Below are 13,411 nucleotides of genomic sequence, written 5' to 3'. Positions count from 1 at the left end.
ATTAGTGCTTCAGCAAAATCTTGACAATTGTTTCTACATAATCTATAGTTCTTATCCCAACTATCTGCAAATTTTGTTGCCTCTTTCCATGTGCAATTACTGATCCCTACAACTTCAATTCCTTTTCTGTTCAATTTCATACCATTGCGATATTATATAGAGGATCAGCTGTATCTAAGATTTGAACTTTATATCTTTTCCAAATTCATATACAAATCCTCGATATTCAACAAATTGATGCTCAAAACTATAGTTCCGTTTCGAACCAAAGAGTTTTGCATGGCCAAGTAATATGTTATAGTATCCAGAAACATTTGGATGACATCCATTCTCTATATTGGTTGTCGTATTGATGCAGACACTAGGAAGAGTACACCGTTGATCACGAGGCTTGCATATTCCGTCTACTGGACAGTAGAATTTTGTGTTGTTTGTTCCACATGTTTGAGGATCCGGACCTTTAGAGCTACAGCTACGAATTACATTTGCTCTAACAAGAGAGCTAGTCACCAAAAGACAAAGCAGTATTTTAGAAGTCATCAGTACACTGTAAAAATTAATATGTCATTTTAATAATTAGTTTGTACTTTACATGGGTGGATTACTATGGAATGTAGAAATTACTCATTGTATAATTTGTTGGTATGTACCAGTACAACATACCAATAAATTACATAGTGACCAATTCTCAAGAATTTTAAATTCCATAATAATCCACCCATGTAAACTACAATTTGTTAAAATGACATATTAATTTTTACAGTGTAAGCAAATAAGACAAACGATGTACCACTATTTGTTTCAATGTAATGGTTATAGAAAGTACTACATGGTGCTGTTATTTCTTCACCTGGAGCTATAAAGTCAATTTGTTGACCTACTCGAGAAAAATGAGAGATTTTCCCATTATTATCATGGGACCCTATGCTTAATACATGTCCTAGTCGAGGTGGAAAGACAATTTGTTGGATATACTTGTTACCATAGTTGCTGGCAGCACAAGCTACTATCACACCTTTACTATTGAAACAGCTTTAACGATTGGAAATGTGAATGCTAATGAACCAAGAAAAGAGAAACAACATCAATGTCTCCCTTCCCTTTAATATCTTGTAAAGCAGCACAAATTACTTCAGTTGATGTATTGTTTTTATATACAACTAACTTTGCTTTGTGTGGAATACCAGGAGGAAATGTTTCCAGCTTCTGTCCTACTGTATATGAATCTAGATTCTCACTATATTCAAAACTAACACTACATATAATACCAGCACACATAGTACCCTGACGATCAGTGTCATTAGTACCCAAGCAACTGCCAGTGCATCCTTGAATTCAGTATTTTCTTTAAGATCAAATGTTGGATGATAATAATCAAGTCCACTATCCACAACAGCTACTGTAATACCTTCTCCTGTTATCTCCTTTTCATGAATGTGATTGATATCCCAGTAATCGACTAATCGTAAGCAGTAAACGTGGAATATCAACCTCCTGGTTGTGGGCCTTGGTAACACCAATCGAATGTATAAACAGTCTAGTCTATTGTTTCATGGATGGATTTACCATTCTTTTGTGATGCAGGTAAATCAATTTTGATGACAATGTTTTTCTTTATCTTTGACACAAGATCTTGCACCGCTTTCTTATCCTGATTTTCACTGCTGGAAGATTGAAAATATATTTCCTGAAGAGATGAGTAATTATCAATCAGTGTTGATCAGTAATGTTGGAAAACCAAAAATTGCAAGAAGTCATCATCTAGCTTACGTTTATAAGCTTCTGGAAGCTTTAAATTTAATTCTTCATAGCTGGTTTCCTCTGATGACAATGACTGCTCCAGTCTTTTGTCAACAGTTAGACACAGTTGATCCCGCAATTCTTGCTGTATTTCCAGCACGTGTGCTTGAATTTTTGTGGCAAAATATCAGTCAATTTAAGGATAGCTTGTTCATTGGTACTCATTGCCATATTATGCTACAGACTAATGTGTAGAGTACTGAGCACTGTGGGGTGTACTATATATATATATATAGCACACCCCCACAGTACATTTCAAAATTAAACTAGTCACATGTACATGTTTCAGAAGTTTCTTCATATTGTCTGTATACAAAACATCATGGACATAATAGATAAATGCGAATGTGTCAGCTGCTTATATAAGGCCATAAACTAGTAAACACAAATATTGCTCTATAGTTCATAACTCCATGTTACTAGTAATATAGAGGAGATGTACAACCTTCAGCACAAAAATGACAGTATTTAACTATAGCAATCAATATATGTAACATTGTGAACTTCTTAGAGAGAGAAATATAAGTTGGGTTCTTGTTCAACTCAACAGCTTTATCATCTTCAACTTCTCCTGGCACCTGTCCAGTGTATGATCAGTACCTCTTCTCTATACCTCTTTTTGAATAAACAGATTGTATATGTTTTTGATGTTTGTTGATAAATTCAATGCCTTACCATGTAAAGACAGCTAACAATCATTAATCAAAACTGAATGTGAATACAACATATTAATAAGAGTCATTTCACCCTCTCCTCTTAATGAGTTCTTATTTCCTAATGATGAAGCTCCACCCCCTTATCCTTATCATCCACCTCCAGACTGTAATGAGGATGAAGAGGGAGGTGGAGATGGTCATCCACATGCTAAAATGAACTGTAATGGTTTGAACTTTTTATTGTCAAAATTACAAAATTGCAGGCAAAGTTAGTACCAACAGCAAAAAGCAACATGTTAAGTGCTTTTATGTGGGTCGATATCCTAATGATTGGGAATCAATCTGATATTTAATGCTATCCACAAAACGGTCTGGCTGCATGAAAAAACGCATTGGAGTAAGTGCTCCAAATCCTTCGTCATTAGTTGGTCGACCTGGAGATGTACTGATTTCACTGAGTAACTCCTTCATCACCCAATGACATTTAAATTGTGGGAATAAGTCTGGATGGTTTTTCTTAATATATTCAAGAAGTAGACAAATAAGACCAACTACAGCAGGAGCAGCAAATGATGTACCACTATTTATACCAATGTAATGGTTAAAGAAAGTACTGCATGGTGCAACTATTTCTTCACCAGGAGCAAGAAAATCAATTTGTTGACCAACTGGAGAAAAACGAGATGCTTTTCCATTAGGACCATGAGATCCTACACTTAAAACATGTCCTAGTCGAGCTGGAAAGTCAATTGGATGCATGTATCTATTGCCATGATTACTAGCTGCTGTGACAACAATCACACCTTTGTAAACAAGACTGGTAATAGCTCTAGCAATTGGAAGAGAGAATGCTAAAGATCCAAAAGAAAGACAAACAACATCAATGTCATTTCTATTTCTCAGGTTTTCCAGAGCTTGACACACCACATCTGATGAACCTTCATTATTGTCAGTAAATACTTTGTATACAACTAAAGTTGCACCAGGTGCTATACCAGAAGGACATATTCCAAGAGGTTCTCCTTCATTACATTCATTTGGATTCTTGCTATATCGAAAAGATTCACCACAAATAATCCCTGCACACATAGTGCCATGACCAATGGTGTCACTGGTATTAAAAGAATTGGTAAAATCTACCAAATCTACATCACCATTTGAGTATTTGACTTTAAATGCTGGATGAGAATAATCAAGTCCACTGTCCACAAGAGCTACTGTTATGCCTTGTCCTGTTATCTTTTTTTCATCATGAATCTTATTAACATCCCAGTAATTACAAGCTGTAAACGCTTGAGAAGACAGACATTGTAGTGGTAGGCCATGTAAACGCTGATCAAATGCATATGATGGGTTTATTGATGGGATAGCAGTTTTTGATTTCCTTTTCTTCTGATAAGAATCCCTTCTCAAAGGAGGGTTATCTTTTTTCATATCATTAAGTGTTTTTGATGAATCTTGTCTTTTTTTATTGGGGAAGATCTTGTGGTTGCCATACTCGATGAGAGGCTCAGTCATATCTTTTTTAAAATATTTCACAACCTTTGATTTGAGATCTTTGTAATTCTTACTGTACTGAGGAGAAGGTTGGAAGAATATTTCTTGAGGAGATGATTGATGGACATGTTTGATAAATTTGAAGCAGTGTTCAGCTATTGTGCTTGGATCTTCTACTGAGAATGGGACTTCAATTATCTGATATTCTCCTAGAAATTCAAGTTTTTTGATCACTTGATTGAGAATATCAATTCTCATATTAGGAAAAATCAATTTTCTTGACTTTTGAACTTTTCCGAACAAAGGAGCAAAAGATTTGATGGAGTAAGTTAGCATCATTTTGTAGCTTATTACCATAAGATGGTGGAAGTTCCAAATTCAGCTCTTGAAATCTAGTTTCCTCAAATGACCACTGTTCTAATCTTTTCTCCACTGTTATCTTTAACTGTTTACAAAGATCATGCTGTGATGATAGCACACGTGCTTCAATCTTTCTAGGTAAAAAGACTTGATAATTTAAAGGTGATTTCTGAAGTAGAATCTAATGGTTCTTCGTTCAATGATGTCGTTTCTTCAGGATCATAAGAACCAGACTCTTCTGTATCATCTTTAGCAAATTTAAGAGATGGTGTTCCTTCCGTGTCACTACAAGATCGTTTCCCAAGACTCATTGCAGATCATTTGTGGATAGCATAAAGATATAACACACCCCTTTCTAACCACCTTATATATATATATATATATATATATATATATAGTCAGTATAATATTCCTTCCTTATTAATATACAGTCATATATAGGAAGGGTGTTTTATCATAAAACACCCTTCCTACACACCCCTTTAAAAGGGTGTATAGGAAGGATGTTTTATGACTATATACATAAGGTGGTCTAGAAAGGGGTGTAATGATACTGACTGTATATACATAAAGGAAGGAATATTATACTGAGTATATATATATATATATATATATATATATATATATATATATATATATATATATATATATATATATATATATATATATAAGGTGGTTAGAAAGGGATGTGTTATATCTTTATGCTATCATTTTACCTTTATTATTGATTGTTATCTCTCTTTAATATAATTTTACATCTTTTGGCCTTGAATTTATCAATAAAACATAAAAACAATAATGTCTATTCAAAAAGGAGTGTGTACTGATCATAAATTTCTAGTGTATGATCAGTACACACTCCTTTTTAAATAGACATTATTGTTTTAAGTTTTATTGATAAATTCAAAGCCAAAAGATGTAAAATTATTTTAAAGAGAGATAACAATCAATAATAAAGGTAAAATGATAGCATAAAGATATAACACACCCCTCCTTATATTATATTTTTAGTATAAACACACCCTTTTTCTAGAAAAACCCAAGTGTATATACTCAGTATGACACACCCCTTTTCTATACACCTCTTTCTAGTAGTACATGATCTGTACACACTCCTCCTTTTTGAATAGACAATTTGTAATGATTATTTTTAATGTTTGTTGATAATTCAAAGCCAAAACATGTAAAAAAGACTGGTAACAGTCAATACTCAAGGTAAAACTGAATGTAAATACAATACATTAATAAGAAAATGTGAGTCATTCCTGAGAAAGTTCAGTGAACGCAGGATTAATGACTTCATCGTGGATCATTTGAATTATATGATCAGGTCGTTGAAAGAACTGAAGTGGATTAAGAGCTCCAAATCCTTCATCATCTGTGTGTCGACCTGGACATGTACTCATTTTACGAAGTATTTCCTTCATAACCCAATGATTTTTAAATTGTTTGACTATCTCGGTACCAAATTTATCACCCAAAGAACTGATGTACTGTAAGATAAGACAAACAAGACCAGCAACAGCTGAGGCAGCATAAGATGTACCACTATCAACTGCTACATGGTTGGCTATGAATGTGCTGTTAGGTGCAGCTACATTTTCACCTGGCGCAAGAAAATCTATCTCCTGACCAATTGGTGAGAAAGAAGAAGGTTTCCCATGAGGACCATGAGATCCAATACATAATACATGACCTAGACGAGCTGGAAAACAGATTGGCTGACTAAACTGATGACAATAGTTGCTAGCAGCACAAACAACTATGACTCCATTGTGAATAAGTTCATCAATGGCTGAAACAACATCGAATGAAAAACCTAGAGATCCCATTGTCAGACAAACTACATCAACATCTTCTGATTGTTTAATGCAACGCAATGCATGAGCAACAGCAAATGATGATGCAGTCTTTGAAGCACCTGATGTCACTTTGCAGACTACTAGTGTAACATCAGGAGCCACTCCACATGGAAAATCACTTGGGTTAATATCAGACTCATTTTGTGGATCATGATAATATGGAAATGATTTACCACATAAAATCCCAGCACACATAGTACCATGTCCAACCTTATCTATGGTTACCTTATCACCAGAAAAAATCCTGTGATATTATGCGACTTTCAAAGGCATCATGAGGGCTGATTCCACTATTGACTATAGCAACTGTTATGCCTTTCCCAGTAAACCCCTTGCTGTGAATTTTGTCAAGTTTCCAATACTTGTAAGCTGTAAAGTTAGAAGAACCTGGTGAATATGGTACCATCATATGAAAATCAAAAACAAATACTTGACTTTGATTCTGCAATATTAGTTTTTTTGGTAGTAACATTTTTTCCTTGGGTGTGGTTCCACTAATTGATGCTTTCTGCTTTGGCTTGGTAGCTGATTTCTTTAGCTCTGTCTGGTTGGTATGCTTTCTGAGATGCTTGCTTGGATTGAAGTTTGATCTTAGGTTTCTCCTCACCTGTTGGAATCTTCTTATGCACAACATCTCTGAGTTTCTTTAACTTGTGTTGGTCAAAGTCATCAGTTACAAGACAAATCTCCTTTGGTTTGTACGCAAGTAAAAAAGCAACGACACCAACAAGATCATCATGGAGTAATGGTTTCTGTTCTTTAGCTGAGAAGGGTAGCTTTATCATATCAAATTGCAGCTTAAGTCCTTCACCGAGCTCAAACATCAGTCCCCGGATGACAGCTTCAAGAAGATCAATCCTCATATCTGGAAAAACAACTTTGGTCACTTTGATTCAATAAGTTTTGCCATAACTATAGCAAATATAATTGAGAGATTTTCAGATGTATCTTGTAATTTATATAAATATGATAAAGGCATTGTGAGGTCAAGTTCACTAATAGTTCCAATTGAAGAGAAAGAATAACTTTCAAATGATTTTTCAAGGTATTTTACCAACACTTCAGAAAGATCAACAGCTACTAATACCTTCTGAGCTGGAACTTGAGGCGGTAAGAGATCTGTCAATTTTACGTTCACTATAGGATGGCCTTCATGAGAATTAGCATCAGATGACGCTCTTGGAGGTTCAGTTGACTGCTTGTTGTAACCTGCCACAGAAAAAGTTTCTGCATCAGGATCATCTTTAATATATTTAGATGACGGCTGTTCCATAATAGTGTAGACATAGTCTATTTCACTAATAGAGCGTTTTCCTTTCAAATGATCACTCATTGTAGATTTCCTCCAAGTCCTAGTCGACTCGCTCGTGTATTACGCGGTACTAGCCCATATAAACATATTCATTAAACCACAATTATTTCTATGAAATATTATTAACTAGCCATTCCTTCCAGACTATTCCTTCCTAATACATTAATTTATATGATATTGATAGCAATAAAATCATTTTTGATATTATTGCGATTTGCAAAATGATTCCTCATCTAGATAATGTCATTTTTATTTTATTTGTTAACTACTACTTATTATTATGTTTACTTTTTATACTAAACAAACTAAAAATAAATTGAACATATTAAAAATTATATAATGTAATCTGATCTCAAGTTTTAGAGTATAAACTTCTTTTATCAAAATTATGAACTATTTGAAGCTCACTACTATTTATATTCTATATTAAAGTGTTGTTCTATAGTTCATAACTCCATGTTACTAGCAATATAGAGGAGATGTACACCTTGAGCACAAAATGATAGCAAGTTTGCTATAGCACTCAATGTGTGTAATATTGTGAACTTCTTAGAGAGAGCAACGTAAGTTGGGTTCTTGTTCAACTCAACAACTTTATCATCTTCAACTTTTCCTGGCTCTTGTCCAGCTTTTACCTCCTTTTCAAATTTATGCTTTTGGAACATAATTTTAATTGTTGCTGGATTAAAATAAAAGACATTAGCCCAACACTGTTATCAGAGAACTACCCAAAATGATAGCCTGTAAAGTGAACATAATAACTTTAAAAACCAAGTAGATAACTAACTTGTGTCATTTCTTTTGATGTCCATTGACTATAGGGGTTATCAATGACAAATGTTACCATAGCAACAGTGGTAAGGATTGTCCCAAGAAGAAAGTACTTGGGAAATAATTTGCTCTGAACGTTTCCAAAAGTGTGACGAGGGAGAACCCTATACATGGTAATGCCTACAATAGAGAATATAGAAATTTTTTGGATGAATTTTGTCAGTTAGTGAAACATACCAGCAAAGAATGTCACCCAAAGTTGGGTACCAAACCAACCAGCAAAGGAAGCAAGATGAAGTAGTCGTATAACCACACCCATTAATCCCTTACTAACATCATGTTGTATAAACATCAAGGAGACAGCTACTATCAGGGTACAAGTGAAAGCTATGACGTGAGAAGTTTGAGTGAACGGGAGATCAAATTTGACAGGCATCTTGAGAAAATGACAGCCCTGAAATGAACTACTCTATGACCTGTAAATGAACCTTGAAATGCACTTATTAACTTTTGACCTTTGCACTTTAATAACAACTTATAAATTGTAAAGTTAATTGGCTTAATTACAGGAGCAGTCCTATTAATACAAATTATTTTTAATAACATAATAAATCATAGAAAATCAATTAATTATAATTAATATGCATTTTATTTTGAGTTTTTTCTTTATTGACAAGAAATCTTTAAAAAAATATTAAAATATTCCATAGAGCCTGTAAACAGTCTCACATGATATTCATGTGACCCTACAACAGTGGGTGTGGCTTTAATCGTAACTGAGATGCTTCCCAAGAGGATCCCTTCCTCATACGTGGGTGCTACCCATTGAGGGGATTTAGGAAAGACAGTATAAATAGTGTCTCCTCTGATAGCTGAGATATATAATGAAGAGGGCGTGTCAGTGGGTGTGGCAAAACAGTGAATACCTAATAGTGTCTGCCAAGCCTATGGGAATAGGAAATATTAACACATAATGGACAAATAAATTTGAAATGGATGTATACCTGTCCTTTTATAATAAGAGTCCATGTTATACTCTTTCCTATTGTAATTACTTCATTTAACGAGGGATTTACCCCAACCTTAATTGCATTATATGAAGACATAGCCACACCCATAGTTGCCATAGAAACCAACTCAGCTGGGGACTTAGGATTGGCCACTTGACGGCGATGCTGATAACGTAGAGACCACTCTTGAAGTTCCTCAAGAGAGTGTGCCTTACAACATCGGAGCCGTCCAGAACATTTACCTACTCTAAAAGAATGTAAATGTATTAAGTGCTTGTCCCATACTAATACTTTAGTGTATTATATAACCTCTATATTGAGGACACTTGTTCTAGTCCCATACTAATACTTTAGTGTATTATATAACCTCTATATTGAGGACACTTGTTCTAGTCCCATATAATACTTTAGTGTATAGTAACCTCTATATTGAGGACACTTGTTCTAGTCCCATACTAATACTTTAGTGTATTATACAACCTCTATATTGAGGACACTTGTTCTAGTCCCATACTAATACTTTAGTGTATTATACAACCTCTATATTGAGGACACTTGTTCTAGTCCCATACTAATACTTTAGTGTATTATACAACCTCTATATTGAGGACACTTGTTCTAGTCTCATACTAATACTTTAGTGTATTATACAACCTCTATATTGAGGACACTTGTTCTAGTCCCATACTAATACTTTAGTGTATTATACAACCTCTATATTGAGGACACTTGTTCTAGTCTCATACTAATACTTTAGTGTATTATACAACCTCTATATTGAGGACACTTGTTCTAGTCTCATACTAATACTTTAGTGTATTATACAACCTCTATATTGAGGACACTTGTTCTAGTCTCATACTAATACTTTAGTATATTATACAACCTCTATATTGAGGACACTTGTTCTAGTCCCATACTAATACTTTAGTGTATTATATAACTTCTATATTGAGGACACTTGTTCTAGTCCCATACTAATACTTTAGTGTATTATACAACCTCTATATTGAGGACACTTGTTCTAGTCCCATACTAATACTTTAGTGTATTATACAACCTCTATATTGAGGACACTTGTTCTAGTCCCATACTAATACTTTAGTGTATTATACAACCTCTATATTGAGGACACTTGTTCTAGTCTCATACTAATACTTTAGTGTATTATACAACCTCTATATTGAGGACACTTGTTCTAGTCTCATACTAATACTTTAGTGTATTATACAACCTCTATATTGAGGACACTTGTTCTAGTCTCATACTAATACTTTAGTGTATTATACAACCTCTATATTGAGGACACTTGTTCTAGTCTCATACTAATACTTTAGTATATTATACAACCTCTATATTGAGGACACTTGTTCTAGTCCCATACTAATACTTTAGTGTATTATATAACCTCTATATTGAGGACACTTGTTCTAGTCCCATACTAATACTTTAGTGTATTATACAACCTCTATATTGAGGACACTTGTTCTAGTCCCATACTAATACTTTAGTGTATTATACAACCTCTATATTGAGGACACTTGTTCTAGTCTCATACTAATACTTTAGTGTATTATACAACCTCTATATTGAGGACACTCGTTCTAGTCCCATACTAATACTTTAGTGTATTATACAACCTCTATATTGAGGACACTTGTTCTAGTCTCATACTAATACTTTAGTGTATTATACAACCTCTATATTGAGAACACTTGTTCTAGTCCCATACTAATACTTTAGTGTATTATACAACCTCTATATTGAGGACACCTCTATACTAAGGACAATGTCCTTTAAACACGACACTTACTTTTTACAGAGTTTAAATTCTTCAGGAGATCTATCAGGAGGTGGTGGATAATACTTCCAACTTCTTTTACTGTGACAATCTTGCTTAACAATGACAAGATGGTGTTCCTTATTACAATGATGTCCGATCTCACGAGGTGTATCAAACTCCCGATAACATAGGTAACACTCATATTCATCGTCATCATCATCGCTGTCATCACTGTTATAACCATCTATTAGTGATGTACTTACTTCTCCTTGAGATATCTCAGGAGTGATATGATTTGGTAACGACAATGGTTGCGTCTGAATAAGAGATGGTTGAACAATATTGATGTTATCTGCTGAGTTGACATCTTGGATTATATTGGTGTCGAGAGAGATAGGTATTGTAGTAACAGGAGGAGGTACCTGTCATTAAAATATAAATTAAACTAATAAAGAAAAAAATGTATTCATCATTTACCTCAGTATAAAACTGATTGACATTATCAGGAGTAGTCTCCATTTTAGTTGTACTATTATTCTGATTACCAGCATTGATCAAGGCTGGAAAAAACAGGCTCGCTTCATCTATTGTCAGACCTCCTTCACCAAGAGGGAGTGACATATTACCAGCAGGGTCACACCCTTCGTTATCATCGTCCAATAAATTAGTGATTGAGCCATTAGATGGCAAATCATCTTCAAATTTTAGGGGGTGTGGTCTCGGGATTACCAGGTAAAGACACTTTAGATCCTGTTGATGTCTCAGATGATACTTGACTAGATACAAGGTCTTGTACCCCTTCTGCCAAGTTTTTGACAACCGAAATAATGTCCTTTTGTGGATTGCTGTTGCCAGCGGCAATAAGGTTGTCATGGATACTTGTTAAAACTTTTTTCCACTTTCTTTACATCTTCATTTGGTGTTTTGACATGTTCTTTTGTTTCCATAGTAACTGTTTCGTGGGTGTGGTCTTCTGATTCTTCTCTTAAAATGTACATTTTATAAATCAATGTGTAATCTTTCCCTGAAAAATTGAAAATAAGATATATGTCCATTCATTCATCCATTCGTCCATCCAACCAACCATCCATCTATTTTTCTGTCTATTTATCCATTCATCCATTTACCAGTCTCTCTCTCAACTGTCCATATAACCATTTCCTCTACAGTGTGAGGAAACCACGGGGTTGTTCTCTCTCGTCTTCTCAAAACAGACTTGATGATCGGCCATACTACATACCTAAACAATGAACACATAGAGATACATAACAAATCCACACTTACCTTAAAAGGAGATCTACTAGTCTGCATATGTCTTGGTAATGGAGGTATAGCTATAAATGTCCCATAAGACTTACACATATTACTAGAGGGGATGACCCTAACAGGACGCCAATAATGACCCCTCTCACACATCTTGGTCCCTTCTTCCTTACTGGATAACATTGGATGGTTGTTGTAGGCAAACCCACTTAGAGAATCGAAAGAAACATGTCCGACAAGCATTGATGCGCTTGTCAAAACATTTAGCAATGGAGGAATGAAGTTGAGGAGAAATAGTATCAAACTGATAAAAATAAGCAATTATCAGGATCAAATAAAGGGGCTATGGGGAAATAATTATAATAAAATCATTTAAAATAATAATCTACATTTTCTAAGACTTTTTGGTGGGTGTGGCAGTGCTCCGCCCACTTATCTCGACTAAACTGTTATCTTTAATATATTGACCAAAATTACCTAAAAATTAATAATTGATTTAACCAATAACACACCCACTCATTACCATATCCAACTCCAGTCTCTCGTTCAACAATCCATATAACGAGCTCCTCAACTGAGTGGGTGTAATAAAAACCTTCCTCAGGAAATTTTTGAAAACATTGATAATGGTTCATTTTAGGACAATAATGAAACTATATCAATGACATCATTATGATATCATCATATAGGACACTTTACCTCTTCTCCATATCGAGTTAGTGGTATAGCAATAGGGACTTTTTTAAAGTTGCCGAAATTACGACACAGATTACTAGCGGGAATTACCTAGAAAATAAAAAATGGCGTCAGAGTATCCTCCTTTGTCTATCCATCTGTTTGTCCATTTGTTCATCCTCTGTCCATCCTTCTTTATGCTATACCTTTCACAGACTCCCAGTGACTTTTACATCTCAAACAAGCCGGGAAAACCCTCGAGAATCTAACGGCTTCTTACTTCTTCCATTCGATAATAAAAACAATATTTACATATATCCATACCCTGTAATCAATATATTAATTAAAAATTAAATAAAGGGTGTGGTCGTTTACCTGTACATAGCAACATGCAACATCTTCCAAGAGAGCTGTGGGTATAT

The 13,411-nt window shown here is 34.5% G+C and overlaps 1 protein-coding gene across 1 annotated transcript; it reads right to left on the bottom strand.

Annotated features, from left to right (window-relative positions):
* Positions 1-5,572: 5,572 nt before the first annotated feature.
* Positions 5,573-6,370, bottom strand: LOC121391443 (subtilisin DY-like). The gene has a single exon (XM_041523078.1). It carries the CDS (start codon positions 6,368-6,370, stop codon positions 5,573-5,575), a length of 798 nt encoding a protein of 265 aa, XP_041379012.1.
* Between the last annotated feature and the right edge of the window lie 7,041 nt (positions 6,371-13,411).

This window comes from Gigantopelta aegis, unplaced genomic scaffold (assembly GCF_016097555.1).
Source record: "Gigantopelta aegis isolate Gae_Host unplaced genomic scaffold, Gae_host_genome ctg2430_pilon_pilon, whole genome shotgun sequence".
NCBI lineage: Eukaryota > Metazoa > Mollusca > Gastropoda > Neomphalida > Peltospiridae > Gigantopelta > Gigantopelta aegis.
This window is presented reverse-complemented; position numbering and strand designations above follow the sequence as displayed.